This window comes from Poecilia reticulata, chromosome 6, assembly GCF_904066995.2.
Source record: "Poecilia reticulata chromosome 6, P_reticulata-male-v2, whole genome shotgun sequence".
NCBI classification, from domain to species: Eukaryota; Metazoa; Chordata; class Actinopteri; order Cyprinodontiformes; family Poeciliidae; genus Poecilia; species Poecilia reticulata.
In genome coordinates this window covers 27,592,740-27,610,697 of record NC_088835.1, presented here as the reverse complement: position 1 = coordinate 27,610,697, position 17,958 = coordinate 27,592,740, and the positions used below count along the sequence as shown (strand labels likewise).

General features: G+C 35.7%; 2 protein-coding genes across 2 annotated transcripts; both read left to right on the top strand.

The window, feature by feature from the left end:
• Window positions 1–9,022: 9,022 nt before the first annotated feature.
• On the top strand, window positions 9,023–11,882 carry LOC145552074 (GTPase IMAP family member 5-like). The gene is made up of 2 exons (XM_081608502.1): window positions 9,023–9,125; window positions 11,122–11,882. Exons 1-2 carry the CDS (start codon window positions 9,023–9,025, stop codon window positions 11,880–11,882), a joined length of 864 nt encoding a protein of 287 aa, XP_081464628.1.
• Window positions 11,883–11,885: 3 nt separating this feature from the next.
• On the top strand, window positions 11,886–16,294 carry LOC145552073 (GTPase IMAP family member 4-like). Its single transcript, XM_081608501.1, has 2 exons — window positions 11,886–11,894; window positions 15,385–16,294. The coding sequence occupies exons 1-2, from the start codon at window positions 11,886–11,888 to the stop codon at window positions 16,135–16,137; spliced, it is 762 nt and encodes a 253-aa protein (XP_081464627.1). The 3' UTR covers window positions 16,138–16,294.
• The last annotated feature ends 1,664 nt before the right edge of the window (window positions 16,295–17,958 follow it).

The window sequence follows — 17,958 nt, the reverse complement described above, 5'->3', positions numbered from 1 at the left end:
AAAGTACTCAAAAAATTTACTTAAGTAAAAGTACAAATACACAGACAAAAATGTACTTAAGTAAAAGTCAAAGTACCACATTAACATTTTACTTAAGTAAAAGTAAAAAAGTACTGGCTTTTAAAAATACTTAAGTATTAAAAGTAAAAGTACTTGCTGAATGCATTGCCTAATCACTAATATCATTAAGTGTACCAATCATATTTAATTTTAATACATCAGTAATGTGCCATTTTAATGAACAAAGCCACAGATAAAGCATGTTTTTATTGAGTTTACTCTGTAACATAGTTTAGACTTAGATATGTGATTCTATGCATCATAATTTCAGGGATGGAAACATCTGGTCTCCTGTCCTAACATAACATGAACTTCACTTTTTTTGCCACACATTTATTTAGAAAGAAATCCAACTGGCAGAGGAGGACATGGAACCAAGGAGCCTCATAGCAGAGTTGTAGTCTGGACCACTGAACCCAAGACCAAATCAAAACCAGCACCCCGTGCTACATGACAATAAAATTAAGTGCACCTATCAAAATTGCTTCTCAAATTGATCTGAAAGATTCACTTTCCCATAAAAACACCTAGATATTAAATACTTAGAGCTGAAATAAATTTAACCAGTATCAATTCAAACTCTTCATTCTGTTTTGCTTTCATCTCTGTGCCACAATACACAGAGGTCTCCTGCCATCCCTAAAAAAATAACACCCTGGGCGGTTGCCCATATTGCCCATGTCAGAAATAATAATTGTCTGCACCATTAAACATAGCAATTAACAACGCTCAACTATGAACACTGTCCAAGGCCCAATAAGCAACAAATAATCAAGCAGGAGGAGCACCGTGATTGTTCTCATCCTCCCTCCTGCTGCAACGTCTGCCACCATGACAGGAGATGAAAACAAAGAGCAATGAGCATGTTCTGTGTTCTTACGTTGTCGTTTTATTTATTCGCCAATTAAATATAAAGATATTTTAATGAAATAAAATAGCTAATGCAGTGTACGCAGAGCATTACAAGAACAAAGAACGGCTCTCAGTGAGGCTTCAGCACTATAGGACTTGGTCAAGATCCGTCCAGAAGAATCGGATCGTCCATGAATGTCATATTACTATATTGCACTTTGGTCACAGCGTTGTCCCATATATGCAACACCTCAGTCAACACCTCCACACAGTAATTCAGCGCATGAGTGACAACTTTTTTTCATCGCAGATGCAACAGGTCTCAGTCAATACAGCTAGCTTTGCTAGCATCACGTCCACGGAGCTTACCTTTCTTTAAGCTTTCCTTCCAAGTGACGTTAAAAATTGGACAAAGTCCCACCGTCTGTGAAAGCGAAGCGCTGCTGATTTTATTGTATGATTTATGCAGCGCTATTATATTACTGACGCTCAGAGGAAACCACTGCGCATGTCTGGAGCTCCGCGTGCGAGTAAAGGGGGAGGCAATGGGTAACAACAAACACTAAGTCACATTATTGCTTGGATTTTACGGCGCCACCTTAAATCCCTGAACTTTTTTAACGGAAAAAAGCACAACGCGATTTGGATGTAACGAGTAACGCGACACTTTTGTAGAAATGTAGTGAAGTAGAAAGTACAGATACTTACTGTAAAATGTAGTGGAGTAAAAGTAGAAAGTACCCATTATTAAATCTACTTAAGTAAAGTACAGATACACGAAAATTGTACTTAAGTACAGTAACGACGTACTTGTACTTCGTTACTTCCCACCACTGATGAATTCTTACCTAGCTAATAGGATATGTCATTCTATGAAATACTAAGAGGTAGTTTCACTGTCTGCGACAGACTGGCGACCTGTCCAGGGTGACCCCGCCCCTCGCCCGGAACGTTAGCTGGAGATGGGCACCAGAAACCCTCCCGACCCCACTGAGGGACAAGGGTGTCAAGAAAATGGATGGATGGATGAATAGTTTCACCGTATGCTGGCTCAGAGATCAGATACACACACACACACACACACACACACACACACACACACACACACACACACACACACACACACAGCAAGACTCTCCCCCCCTCCTCTCTGCTTCCTCTGTCAGCCTCTGTCTCTTATGGGACAAGAGTTAGAGCCAATTAATTCCAGCACTTTTTATCATGAATATAATCTGTTTAAAACCATTAGTTACAATATTCCTAATCTAATTCAACATTGTTTAGAATATAGTATATTTATTTATTAATTTATATTTATTTATTCACATCAAACTCCGATTAAAATTTGACAGAAGGGTGCCAGGGAGGTCAGGAGGTCACAAAGTTCCCATCATAAGATATATATGACATATGTTTGGGGGGAGGGGGTATCAGGTTACCGGATGTGAGGGAGGGGGATGGGGGTTTGATATCAATTAATATCAATTAATCCATCAAACTCCGATTAAAATTTGACAGAAGGGTGTCTATATATCTCTCTGATGGACTTAGCTGATGTATTTTCTCTTCAGTTTGTTTTGTTGAAATTCTTATTTCCTCTAAATTCTTGATTTCTGAATGAGTTTGTTTTTCACTTTCCTCCCTTTTCTTATGGACTCCATATGCTATGATTCTGCCTCTTAATGCAGCTTTTTCTGTTTCCCATATCAATGATGTAGCAGTATTTGGTGACTCATTTATCTCCAGGAAGCATGCCCATTCCTGTTCTAAATATTTATCAAACTCTTGGTCTTCCAATAGTGATGGATTAAGGCACCATCTACTAAAAAACCTGAGATTGTTTTTCTATAATCAAAGAGATAGATATAGGAGCATGATCACTGATCACAACCGGGTGTATATTAGCTTTTGTTATGTTTCCCATTAGGGAATTGCTTATTAGAAACATATTGATCTGTGAATATGAATGATGGACAGAAGAGAAAAAAGTAAATTCTTTGGAGACTGGATGTAATAATCTCCATCTATCACTAAGGCCAAATTCACTCATATATTGTTTAGTTACTTCTGATGATTTCAGGGATGATCTGTAATTAGATCTTGTTTTCTTATCACATTTAATGGGTCTAATACTGTATTAAAGTTCCCACCTATTATTATTTGAGAATTGAAAATTCTGACAAGAAATTTTGAAAAAATAATGGACTATCTGTGTTTGGACCATAAACATTGGCTATTATTAGTGAATGATTGTACATAGATATATTAATTATTACCTTCAGGATCCACAATAGTTTTATGGTGTGTTACTTGTATATTTTTAGCTATCAAAATGCATAGTCGTCTTTGTCTTGAATTATATTTTGAATAAAATATTTGGTTATTCTGGATTGTTTTTAGATCAATATGATCTGTTTTTCCTGAAGGAGACAAATATCAGCATGTAGATCAGATAAATGTTCAAGTTCATCTTTTTACATGAACCAAGACCCTTAATATTCCAGCTAACTACATTTTGTTGTTGTATTTTATAGTGATAAAGTCAGTAAATATTAAGAGAAAAAACAAAAAGGAGAAAAAAACAAGCCAATAAATTTTAAATAAGCAGAAACATAATTAAACAAGATGGTATTATTTAAATAAAAACAGAGCATGTTCAGGTTAGAGAAGCCAGGGTGTGGTGTCGTTGTCTTTGTCTCGGTATAATCTGCCATCTACAGTTTGTCCATTATTATCACAACTTTCTTTCGTTCAGTCATCATCAACTTTCTGATGGGAAAAAGTTTTTTCCTTCTTTCGTTTATTTCCCGTAGAAATTGTTCATTCAGTGTGGGATCTTCTTCTGTTTGCTCTTTGATGCCAGAGAAAGTCAGGTTGTTTCTCTCGCTCAGAGTTTGTAAATCCAGCCGTTTGTTTTCTGTCTTTATTTTCACTGATGACGGAGTTTGCAAAGTGAGTGTCTTCACAGAAGACTGAAGGTTTTTGTTTTCCTTTACCAAAGTTTCCATCCATTTTGTTGCCATCCTTTAATGTCCAGTTGAGGGACCTGGGTCATGGCACTCAATTGTTGTGGAAAAAATGAATTACACTGTACACAATGCACAGAGCTTATAAGACAATCAATAGTGAACCAACTAGAGTAAAGTCTATGAATGAAAGCTCAGAAAGAGTCAACACAGGGTTTCCAGTACCAGTGAGTCTGATTACTTATACAAAGGATGAGGCATCCAAAACATTAGGGAGACGATCTGTACCCGTGGAGTGCATGGAAAACAACATCCAACCTTCTGTGCGTAACCCAAACAGTTAATTTGGTTAGAGTTCAGAAGCACACAATGTAACATGATCAGCAGATGTCACTTTATAATTTAATATCCCACCACACTCCAAAGACAAGGCTTTGGGATTCAGGTCTTGATTTTGTTATGGGAATCAGTTCTTATCTAATCAACTCTGGGTTTTATTAGAGGACAGAGGTGTTGGCAGTGAAGTCTCCAGCACAAGGAATGCTTAGGAATGAGATCTTATCTCTTCGTCTAGGTAAATGAAACCCAAACAGAAATTTAAAAGGTATTTCAGAGATATAATTAGACTGTTTATTTTTATATGTATTGTCGAGTAAAAGCACTGATTTTATTGATGTTAATCATTCTTATTTAGCTTTACTCATTTATGCCTTAAAATAAGTAATTATCACAGAAAAATTACATTATTATAACTTGCATGTTCTGTGGGATACATCTGAACTTTGCTATTGCTGCAGAAGTACAGGGTGTGCAGTGATGGTTAACTTGTGCATCACTCTGCAGGTGCAGTCTGCAGGACAGTATAAACAACTCCTGATTAGACAAAGGGAGAATCTTCAGGAACCTCTGTTGTACAGCTGGGGCAGAGAACTAGTACATTAACCAGTGAAATGCCCCCTTTGGAACAGATCACTTTGAAGCCAAGCTGACCCGGTGTTTCTCTGTGTAATGGGTCTCCAAGAATGCATATTTGAGATTATCTTCAACAGTATTTAAATGTTTTGGAGAATGAGGTGGGGCTCATTAAAACATTGCCTCAGTGTAAATGTTGCTCATTGAAGAACAGAAAGAGGATCACTCTATTCTATACTCAGGTGAATAAAAGGATGGGCTGTGTGTCTTTGATGAGTTCAGGTGTTGGATATTGAAGTCACAACTGGATTTCAGTGGAGAAACAATAGTCGGAAATCCACTTAAAGAGAAACTGTCTGTTATTGCTTAATTATAGCCTCTGGGTAAGCTGTGACTAGGCCCTGTCAAGAAGTACCTTTATCTACACCTCTGTGAGCTCAAATGTCTTATGTTTCCTCCACTGAACATTTCACTCTACGTTTAGTTTGCCACTAGAATTTTATGAAGAATTTATTTAATCTTTCATTTTAGCAACGGTGAGTCTGAATTCCTATAATGCAGTGGTTCTTAACCTCTTTTGAGGTACCGAACCCACCAGTTTCATTTGCGCGTTCACTGAACCCTTCTGTAGTGATAAATAAAATATGATTTTTTTCCCCCAAAATTCAAGACATAGTGGTGACCCCCAAGATCACCAAGTCTTTCTAAGAGGTAGAGTCTCTGACAACAGTTCTTCAAAATATAGTCAGTGTTTTCAGCAAAGTTGAGCTGACTGTCCAGGAACGACCAAAGATATTTAAAATTTGCCAGTTTCAACAGGTTGGCCATCGAGAGAAACTGTAACCACTTTAAGGTCTTGTTTAGATGATTTAATTAGCTCTACATTCTTAAGAGAATGAAAAATTAATAATAAATAACAAAGACTTTGCGGTATTCTGATTTAGTAGTGTAATTATATTAGTTATGTTACCACCCCCACGCCACTAGAGGCAGTACTAACCCCGAAAAGATGCAACTAAGGAGCAGATTTAGAAGTACACTGAAAGCTACAGAATTTGGTAAAAACTGAGCTTTGCTGAAGTAATTAAAGACACAAGTTCAAATCCATGCTGAGAGTGGAGCTCCTTCAATCAGGGCTCCTCCGCAGCACTGATTGGCTAAGCTATGTAACGTGATCCTCTGATTGGCTAAGCTATGTAACGTGATCCTCTGATTGGCTCAGCAATGTAACGTGATCCTCTGCAGCAAGTGATGGCAAAGCGGGGCGTCATCACGACTTTACACAAGTGTGTATTTACCTCCGCAGCAGAGGCTCTGCCGAACCCCTGGGACCGACTCACCGAACCCCTGGGGTTCGATCGAACCCAGGTTAAGAACCACTGCTATAATGGGAGAGTTCTGATGAGACCAGGTTTCCTCTGCAGGCTTAGGCAGCTTTACAAACTAGCTTTCATCCCTTTATAATAAGCTTTTGTTTTCTGGTACATTAATTCTTTATAAAAGATTGCTATTCCTTTTTCCTTAGCAAAAATTTCTGCTAGATAACAAACTGGTTTATTTTTAAAATAGCCACACCTCAAACAAGAAAACAAACACAGGTTTCTCACGCCAACCTTCAGAAAGGCACACCTACTAGATTTATTTGTTATGACATTTTACCCAGAGGACAGTAAGTACTGACGGCTCATGGCTGTATTTGCAAAACTTGTTTTGGGTGCGGCTCTTTCTGTTAAGGTCCTCACCATCACTAACATTGTTTCAGTGCAGATTAGCTGAAACCTGGCAGAGGGAGCCAAGTTTAACTGGCACAGCTTGAATAATGAAGCGTATGAACAACCATCATTTTCCAACCAGTTGCTAGAATGAATTACCTCACTAATGCAAGAAACAAGGAATTCAGGTGTTGGTTTTTAACGTTACAACTTGACTTCAGTGGAACAACCACCAGCCCTGGAAACATTGTCATCTTATGTGAACTTTTGTGTCATTGATTTCTCAGATGAAAACAAGTCATGCAAATATATTGACCATTTGTCAATATATTTGCTTATTGATTTGACACATCTTTTTCACTCTTTTGCAAAACAGTTAACAAAAAAATTGTTTTTTTCTTTTTCTTATTCTCTTATACATTTTAGTTTACATTGTTAGGATATTCTATAATATTTCAGTTTTTAGCCATAATTTAAAAATATGTAATGAAATCAATAAAATTTGCGTCAGCATTCTTGATTATAAACAAAGTTTTCCTTCAGAAAAGGGCTGATTGAGACCAATATACCAATATATTAAATTGTTTGTAGAACGAGAAAGGAGAAGAACAATGAGTAATGCAAATAAAAATGTAGCTTGTTTTAATTTATCAACTGATTGCTTATTGCAACAGACCTAGCCAAGACACTTCCTGTAAGGTACAGTGACTGCATTGGCAGACAGATTCAAAGGGAGGAGTTAAGAACTGACTATAAAATACCAAGAACATAAAAAGGAAAACTATTTACAAGCGAGAAGTCAACATCCATACATCATTACAAATCAACTGCCAGCAACAAGACAGTGGAAATGGCTGCTGGTAAGAAGAATTTACAATTTTATATATATAAATCTGAGACAATATTTGAAAGTACTTTTAAAAGTTTACTGAACAACTTTAGGGAAAACTTTTTACAGCACTTGTCAGTGTGTGTTTTTCCTTTCTCTTTCTTTATTGGGTAATTTTAACAACACAAAGTGAAAATGGGTAATAAATAAATAAGGTCAGGGGGAGTAAAAATAGAAAAATGGCATGGAAGGGAAAAATATACACCAAACAGATAAAACAATAGGTAAAGTAACAGTTAAATAATTTTAAGGCATCAACACTTCAGTTTTTTGAATGACGATGTAAATATGGTTTCTGCATTTTCAGAAATTCAAATAAAGAGTTCAAATGGAAGTTTCTTAGTAGAAAACCTGCAGTCATGAATATAACACTTAACTAGAATTAATAATAGATTAATTACATAAAAGTTATTCATTTCAGAGGAGACAACGTGGAAACCCACAGGTACTTTTGTATATAAAAAGAAAAATTACTAAGAATAGGAGACTGAATTTAATTCTTCCAGACACTGAAGGGGATTCTCCAGAATATATATATATATATATATATATATATATATATATATATATATATATATATATATATATATATATATATATATTCTGACGTGGCTTTCAATGGAATCTCTTTGGTTGACAACCAAACCTTCTGTCCGGGAGCAAGGCAGGGCAGGTCTCCTCTTCCGGTCTGCAAAACAACTGTTCTGTTTGGATGGTCTATTGAGTGCGGAGATACTCTGGTTCCAGATGGTGTGACAGCAACAAATATGATGCTGGACCAAGGGGCTGAGATGTCCTTCTCGTTGGCGGGGAACAGTGGAGGTTGGTACCCTAATGAGATTACAAAAGGAGAGACACCAGTGGCAGCAGAAGTGTGTGAATTGTGTGCGTACTCAACCCAGGTGAGGAACTTGCTCCAGTCCGAAGGATTAGTTGAAAGTGAGGCATCTGAGGGTCCCTCAGATCAGTTCTTTATTCATACATTCCGTCTGCCCGTTAGACTGTGGGTGATAACCTGAGGTCAATGAAACCTTGGCATCTACAGAAGCACAAAATTCTCTCCAAACCTGAGCGGTAAACTGTGGTCCCCAGTCAGATAAGATCTCCAGCAGGATTCCATGAAGACGGAAAACATGTTTTACTAGGAGCTGTGCAGTTTGAAACGCTCCCCGCATGGAAGTTTTCTTAACGGGAGTAAATGACAAGATTTAAAAAAACAGTTAATAATGGTGCAAATGGGGGTCATACCTTTCGAATTAGGCAGTGACTTAATGACATATTGTCATTAAGTCAATGACAATATGTGACCAGAGGTGCTTAAGTATGGATAATGGTTGCAGTAGACCGGGTGGAGGTAAACGGGAGGATTTGTTTCAGGCAGCACAGACTGGACTAGGACATAATCTTTAACGTCTTTATGGACAGACGACCACCAGAACCTATGGGAAATTAGTGCAATAGTACGACTAACCAAAAGGTGAGCTGAGAATTTTGCTGTATGTATCCAGTTAATTAAACAATCTCTGATGGTTGTGGGGACATAAATCTTATTGATTGGATCAGTGCCTGGGTCGGGTTTGGACTGCTGAGCCCGACGGACGAGGTCTTCAGTTTCCCAGGTTACGGCAGCTATGGAACAGCTGGGAGGGAGAATGGTGGCTGGAGTCTTTTCCGAGTCATCTGAGGAAGACAATCTGGATAAAGCATCTGGCTTACATTATGAGAACCTGGACGGTAGGAGATGGACAGATTAAAACGTGAAAAGAACAGAGACCATCGGGACTGACTGGGATTAGCTGCTTGGATGTAGGCGAGGTTCTTATGATCTGTCCAGACCAAGACCGGGTGGACAGCACCGTCTAACTAGTGTCGCCACTCCTCGAGAGCCAATTTCATAGCCAGCAGCTCATGGTCACCTACATGATCATTTCTTTCAGCCAGGGACAATCTGCATGAGAAGAAAGCACAAGGATGAGTTTTATGGTCAAAATCTGAGAATTATGAGAGAACAGCCCCAACTCCAGTAACTAATGCGTCTACTTCCACTATGTTTTTCTGGATCATGTTGAATTATAACGGGTGCACTGGCGTACAGAGATTTAAGACAGTTGAAGGCTGCATCTGCTTCCGGGGTCCAGGTAAGTGGAGTTTTAATGGAAGTTAAGGCAGTTAATGGATGAGCAGTCTGACTGTATTTTTTATGAATCTGTGATAGAAATTAGCAAATCCAAGGAATATCTAACTGTTTCCGTATATCAGGGGTAGGCCAATCCAACACCGCTCTGATTTTCTCCTCTGCGGGTCTTACCTGTTTACCTGTCTGGTTGACTCAGCCTCTCTGCTCCTTCTGGTGGAAAAAGAAGGAACCAAAACAAAAAGAAAACCCCAACCCCAGATCCCAACAATTATCTTCCCTTGGTGTTTTCTCACTAAAAGATAAATACATGATTTCTTTCTAATAATTTTCTTTATCTTAGCATGTAACAAGTGACAAGTAATATGTTTTAAATTTGTGAACTGTACATCAAAAACACAATGACAAGAGTTTATCATAGTAATAAAATACACAAAGTAAAAAATAAAAGCTCCCTTTTGTCAAATAGGTTACATAGTACTCAAAGTTTAAATGTTTAGGTGTTTCTCCTGTAGATGAAGCTAAAGGTTCCTCAATTTACACATTTCTCATGGACCGGGCCGTTGCTACTCTGTTGTGTCTGTCAAATCTTCTCAAATAAACTGTTAACAAACAGGCATTAAAGCTGCAGTATGTAGTTTTCATAATGTTTTTTATTTTTATTTATTTGTTAAAATTGTTCAGTTTGTTTCAAGATAGTGTTGTAATAATATGTGAAAACCTCAATCTCCACCTTCTACCTGAAATACTATTGCTGTCTGAACAAATGCATCACTTCTAGCTGAAAACAACAAATCAGAGCCAGAAGTGGGTCTTAATGGCAGAGAAACAACTTACTGGTATAGAAAAACGGTTTATAAGGGGTCATTGGTGGCCATGCTAACTAGCATCTGTTGACAGGGAGAAGTTGCAGCGGTAGCAGAGAACAAAGAGGGGAGGAAAACAAGAGGTGCCAAAGAGATTGTGATTAACAGCACTAAGACCCGCCTCCTGGTTCTGATGGCTGTTTCTAGTTATCACTGTGCATTGGCAGTAAATTAGTGCCATATGTACCTCAATTCATTCAAATTTGTTTAAGCAAAAAAAACATAATTCATTGCTACTTTATCCATTTCTAACATGTAAATAAATTGAAAATAAAATAGTCTTACTCATTTTATTATATTACACATTTTCAACCTCTAATAGGCATGGAATAGTTTCCGTATAGACGATATATTTAAAAAGATGTCAGTTCAAAATTATTGAAATTGACTTGTTTTAACTTTTTTAATGAGACAGGGACAGTGTCCAGTCTTCTCCAGTTACATGTAATGTGGCGCTGCCCCTCCCCTACCTGTTTCTTCCATCTGTCAGATAGTTGTATGATGACTTTGGAGCTAATTAATTAGTTTATGTTTCACAGCTAATATCTATGATAAGATTTCTCATGTCACTTCATAAATAGGAGAATGGCTGAAATGACATATTCTGAGAAAATACTTTTTTTTTAACATGAGTATAATGCTGTTAAATATGTTCCCTAATGTCTGTTACCTATAATACTGTCAGAGGTTAAGTGTTTCTCTGCCATCTCCTGAACTGCTGTGTTTTCAGAACCAGAAGTCGACCTCAGATTGGTGCTGGTGGGTCAGGACAGAGTCGGAAAGAGCTCAGCAGGAAACACCATCCTGGGAAAGGAGGAGTTTAACTCTGAACTCAGTCTGGTTCCTCTGACTCTGAGCAGCAAGAAGGCAGAAGGAGAAGTTTTCTCTCATAGAGTCTCTGTGGTGGACACTCCTGGACTCTCCAGCTCTGTTCTTCCTCCAGAAGAAGTGAAAGCTGAGATCCAGAGAGCTGTGGAGCTGAGCTCTCCTGGTCCTCATGTTTTTCTGCTCACCATCCAGCTGGGAAGATTCACTGAACAGGAGAAGAGAGGAATGGAGATGCTGCAGGAGATTCTGGGTCCAGAGGTTTCCAAGAACATCATGATCCTGTTCACCTACGGAGACCGACTGGAGGAAACAGGCATCAATATTGATGAGTTTGTAAAAAAAGATGAAAACTTGCAGAAAATGCTGCAGAGCTGCAGTGGGATGTATCATGTGTTCAACAACAAGAAGATGGAAGAGAGGAAGCAGGTCCAGGATCTGCTGAGAAAAATCGATTCACTAATAAAAGGAGGACGTCGATATAATCAGAGAAAGTCTGGGTTAGTACATTCTGACCGTTTCTTTACTACCAATGACTGCAGGCAGATTTTTCAGGTCATTTACAACATAGTGTCTCAATTATTGTGGTCAGTTGGGAGATTAACAGTCGGAGTTTACAATCTGGGCTGCAGGATATTAAACAACATCCTCAACTGGTTTAGATAAGAGATGAATCGAGTTAGAGGTCACTGGAGGGAAATTGAGTTAAAATCTAGAGGAAAGTCAATGTAAATAAATATTACCATCATTAAATGCATTCCATACATGCTTTGTAATTAATCTATATTTTAAACATAATAAAACAGATGTTTGATTGCTTCAGTTTTATTCTCATAACTTTAATATTATAACAAAACTTTTACTGTAGATTATTGTGAAGTGACACAATCAAGTGTCAAAAATATTAATGTTCAGGATCCTCTTTTTTTAATACAAAAACATCCAGAAACAGAATTAACTTTTATAATTTTCTGTATTTGAAAGTGGAGTTTAAGTCGGTTTGACTAAAAAGTAAAACAGTATTTTATTACTCAGAGCACAAACACACTTACTGGTACTTAATGTCCTTGTATTGAAGTGTTTAATCCCCAGCCATAATGTTTTAAGAAAATGCTTTCAACTTGCTTTAATGTGCCAATAACATCAGAAGATTTGAGCAGTAGATGATGAACCTGCTTTTTGTCAACCTGTATAGCTTAAATATTGTTGTAATTTCTGGGATTTTTATCTAATTAAATTTCTTCTGAAATATTTAAAACTAGATCTCTGATTCAGAATGACAGTTTATTTTAACTGTTTCAGTCAGACACAAACTTCTCTGAAAATAGATTTTAATCAAAAATCTGTGAAGGTTTCATAAATATGGACTGTAGTTTCTTCATTATTGTTTTGTATTTGTTGTTGGTTTTTTGTTATTTTTTGTCATTTTAAGAGCTCACCTGTGCCTCCAATGTCGTTTGTTGTAAAATGCAGTGGAAAGACGACATCAGCAGGTGGAGCTTCATGGAAATCTGACTACAGTAAGTGTTATTTAACTCCAAAGCATTAAATGAAATAATTTTTCATTATTTTTGAAAACTTGTTTAAATGATGAAAATGAACCACTTTTAGTCTCACAAAGTTACGGAAAACACACCAAACGTGATGTGGAATAAAATCATTTGGATGGAAACAATAAAGTTTCTCCTTTTTTATCTTGTATAGGTGTAAATTCATCAGGTAATAGTTAATATGCATAAGATGCATGTTACCTGTGAGGCGTTTACATTCTCTGTGAAAAAGCAAACAAAGTCACATCAGCAGATTAACTTAAATATGTTCAGGTTTGATGATTCTTCAGGCCGTGGTTCCAACACACAGGAAAATTGCTCAGCATATAAAATTATTACAAGACTTATTTTATTCAGTCCAACCTGTATAATAATATTAACCAATAAAATAGGATAGAATAAAATAGATGTCGAGGCCAAGTAAATGTATAAATATTCAGTCACTTTTAAAACTTGATAAATTAGTAATTCAATAAGTGCATTTGTAGTCCAGACATAGGTAGAATTATGATATTACATGTGGATAATTTCATAATGTTTTATTGTAAATAAGTGTTTTATTAGAAGTATATATTTTATAGCTTAATTGGCCACTCGCAATTTATGCAAATGAGGTGCGCTGCGCTGGAGCGTTAATGAAGGACTGAGAGTAGAGAAGGGAAGGAGCTGCAAGTAGGATCGACAGAGCCACACGGTTTTTCAACCGTAGTTTGTTTTGTGGAAATTATCTAAGATTTAATTGCTCTTTTAAAAGATAACGCAAAAACAGTGGAATACATTTTTGTTTTACATCTTTACATTGGAGCGCAGTGGAAGTTTTTATTTTTCCTCTTCAAACACACGAGTGAAATCAGCAAAATTAACCTTGTGCCAACACAATAGAATAGAATAGAATCAGTCTTTATTGTTAATGAAAAGGATAATTTAGATGCAACAGCAACAACAGATATAAATGTTCACACAAAAAGTTCTTAAAGTGTTACAAACAGCATATAAAAGAAATAAGATTAACAATAACAACCAATGATAATGAGTTTGTGTACAAAAATAACTAACTGGTGCCTTTATATTTTCTGCTTTTAAATCATGCTATGAATGGGCATGGTGTCAAACTTTGTTATTTTAGCTGCCATAAAATTACACTTTGCAGGTGGTTCAGTTGTAAAAGTTGTTATTATGATATAAGTGAGACATTACTTTGCTGATATTACTGATTAATAATTTGGTAAACAAGATGAATAACAAGTGAAATTCTCTGTTTTTCATACTTTGATGCACTATTTTTATGAAGAGCTCTTTGTGGGTATATGAGTGAATCTTTTTTTAAATATGGTTAGTTTCTTTATTATAGGCTACTGAGATTTATTTTATTTTATTTTTTTTAAATAGCACAAAATACACACATATCCTCTGGTGTGTCAGATGCTTTTGCATATAATATAAATATTCATGATGATCCAAACTGGTACCTGATTGAGGTACAATCAGTTTAAATTGGCTTGTTTGTTGAACTGTTAAAATCAGTTGTTTGAGAAATGGTTCAAAGACCATTTTTTGTTTATTACTGGTTGTAGTTATTATGTTAACAATGTCAAATTGTCATTTCTCAGTTCACAGACAGTCACATTCTCCTTTGTGTGTATAAATGTAATTTTTAGCTAAAAGCTGAACTGAAAAACCAGGAAGAAGAAAAATTTGTTCACTCCAATTTCCTTTGACATTGGAATTGGAATTAAAAGGTTATTAGACATAATGAATTAGTTATTTTGCCTACACTTCGCTTTAACTTATGAAATTGCATCTAATCTTAATCATAGTTTGTTCTTAAACTTGTTTATTAAATATTACAATAATACAATAATAATGAATAAATCAAATCAATATATCACTATACCAATAAATTATTGGCAATAATCTATTCAAATCAACAAAACAATAACCTCATGAGAAGAAATTTCAAATTTTGGAATAACTTCAAGTTCAGAGCTTATAAATAAAATATAGGTTGATTTATCAGGAAAGGGCTGAAAACAATTTGATCAATTTTAGCTATTTATATGTTCAATAAATTATATTCACTTGTTCATTTGCTGAACTGTGTAATATATTTTAAGAACTTATTTTCTGTCTGTAGCTTGGTTTGCTGAAACTTATGAAAGATTACAAATAGGTTTGCTGCAATAAATCAATTAATAATAGCATGATAAATTAAACAATAATTTATTGCTTTTCTCTTTTCTCTCTCAAATTGGATGATAAAAGTCTTCATTCTGGTTCTTTGGTCTCAACTTATAGATACACCTGTATCACTTGAAAATGGTCTCAAAACAACATTATTGTTTATTGCAATAATTTCTGGGACAATTTACCATTCAGCCAAATTTGTCGTTGCAACAGGCTGAATTACAACAATGTTAGTTTCTTTAGAAAATGTTATTTAAAAACTGAATCACATTTTCTTACATGAGGAAGATTAGCAAAGTTTAAAAGAAAAAATATTCTTTCCTTTTATTATTATTTTATAATTCTTTAATTGATCAAATTTTCTTCCAAATTATTACATTTAATCATAACAGATTTGTTTAACTGGCATCTATTTGTATGAAAATGGTTTTCAGTTGTTTTCTAATTCTCCATCAGCTGCAGAAAAGACCAACCTCAGGATTGTTCTTCTTGGGAAAACTGGAGTCGGCAAAAGTGCAGCAGGAAACAGGATTTTAGGGACTAAAGCTTTTGAGTCTCATCCATCTTTTTCCTCTGTGACATTATTGGGTCAGAAGGAAACCAATGCTTTTAATGGTTTAAATTGGGCTGTTATTGATACTCCAGATTTCTTTGAGACAGATAAAAGTAATGAAGAGGTTAAGAAACAGATCGCTAGATGCATCAGCCTGGCGGATCCTGGTCCTCATGTGTTCCTGATTGTGCTCCAACCGACCAGGTTCACTAATAAAGACAAAAAAAACATTGAAATACTCCAGAAAATGTTTGGAGAAAAAGCAGCCAGATATACCATGGTCCTGTTTACTCATGGAGACGAGCTGAAAAAGAAAAACATTGAAATAGAAAACCTTTTAGAAACATCCCAACTTCTGAAACACATCATCAGTCAATGCTCTGTGTTGGAGAAATTTGAAGATAAATATCATGTTTTTGACAATGAAGTCGAGGATCTCGATCAAGTCAGGGGACTGGTGGACAAGATCATCAGAATGATTGAGGGAAATGGAGGAAATATCTACACCTATAACATGTTTGAAGAGGCTCAGAGAGCCAAGCAAGAAATGGAACGACTGATCAGAGAAAATCCAGACATGAATATTAGAGATTCAGGAAGAGCAGGGAGAGATGAGAGATGTGTTATACAGTGATGATGTTAGGGATGTTTTGGATGGATATGATTAAACCCTGATTTTCATAAATAACATATTTACCAGTTATATGCAGACTATTGATCATGTCACTAAATAGGAAATATCTGATCAGCTGAGCATCATCATCTCTGATTTATGAGGTTGTTGGTTTGATTCCTGCTTCCTTCAGTCACATCTTCAACTGTCAATTACCTTGAATAATAATAATCATTATAAAGTTGACTTGTAATGTACAGGAGTTTTGAATTCTCACTATAAGAAGCTACAAAAATGGTTAATTTAACAAATCATTATTTCTGATTTTAGATGTTTATTTCTGAGTAATTATTGATCGACTAAATCATCACCTGCTGGATTATATAATTTTATTTGCCTTTGACATAAGGGAAAACTACATTTAATTTTCTGATTATTACTTCAATAGTATAACAGAATAAAATGGGACAATATTGATTTATATTCTTTTTAGTTATTCCAGCTGTAACAAAGCTTTGAAATGATAAAAATGAAATCATTTTCTGCAGTTTATTTCTCATATTTAGCGTTTTTCTACTAAGGGACACATATGGGACAAGGGTGTAAAAGAAAATGGGTGGATGGATCATCAGTCGGACAATGAATATAAAGTTGAGCGGAAATTATGGTGTTTTCAGGACGAAAATGATAACTCATTAAGTAGAAAATCAGGCAAAAGCCAGTTAAATTTTCTTATATAAAACTGCAGGAAGAGCTCAGAAAAGACATAAATCTGCTTTTGAATCGCTGAGTTATAACAAATATCAAAAGAAGATAAAAATGAAGATGAGTACTGTTAAAGGAAGAGCTGTTGCATATTTATGTAGAAATCTGTAGGGTGAAGTAGAGCTGCCCCTCCTCCATATCAAAATGAAATTTTTGGGACCACGTCTCAAATAAAGAAGTCTTCCGGGCTAAACCAGGACCAACTGGAGAGAATGGGTTTGCTTTCCAGCCCGTATGACAAGGTGTTGTTCCAAACAGTTACCCCTGGACAGCTGAAACCAGACATTTACATGTAATGTATAAAGTATGAAGTAAAGTTTTATGTTTTGTATCAGATAAGATTTTTTTTTCTATTTCCCAACTGCCAGAATAATGAGACTTAAAAAAAAGTTTATTCCTTTCTTTAATGTCAGAGGTTGCATTTCAGATTATCATTTTGAAGCAGATGATGGTGTAAATGATTCAAAAGCCTGAAATTGTTTAAGGTGGAGGGACATCTGTGGACGTATTTAAAGGTGACTCCTCAAATATGATGTTTCCTTGTGTAACAAAAAAAATACAGGGTATGATGTAAGTAAGAGAATTTTTAATCTTTTCAAGTCTGGTTCATCAATGGGTGTCATTTTCAAGTGATAATCTCTTTAAAGAGAAATACACAGGTGTACATGACAATATCATACCATGCACTTTATATCTGTATTTCACAAAAAAAGAAAAATATTTTGTTAAGAGTGTAGCTGAAGGAAACAGAATGTTAGCCCCATGTACAGAACTAACATGGTAATGAATGTCACTTTGTTTGTGAAGACACCAAAGCAAATTAGCTGGTAAATCAGATGCAAAACATCAAGAAACTGAAAATGAAAGGTTATTATTATAAGCCTGTTTTGGCATATATTAATATACATATTTTTTCCATTCATCCTAGAGATGGATTCCAGATGCACATATTTTGAAGAAGAATTATTAAATTATGTTTCTATAAAGTTAGAGGTTCGAGCATTAAAATGTGCCATGAATGAGGAATATTGGGACCATTTACCATACCATACCATCTTTATTTATAAAGCACTTTAA

Coding starts and splice junctions, on each gene's coding strand:
- LOC145552074 (XM_081608502.1), top strand. CDS start 9,023: ATGGAACAGCTGGGAGGGAGAATGGTGGCTGGAGTCTTTTCCGAGTCA. Junction 9,126..11,121: donor ACATTATGAGAACCTGGACG/GTAGGAGATGGA, acceptor CTGTGTTTTCAG/AACCAGAAGTCGACCTCAGA.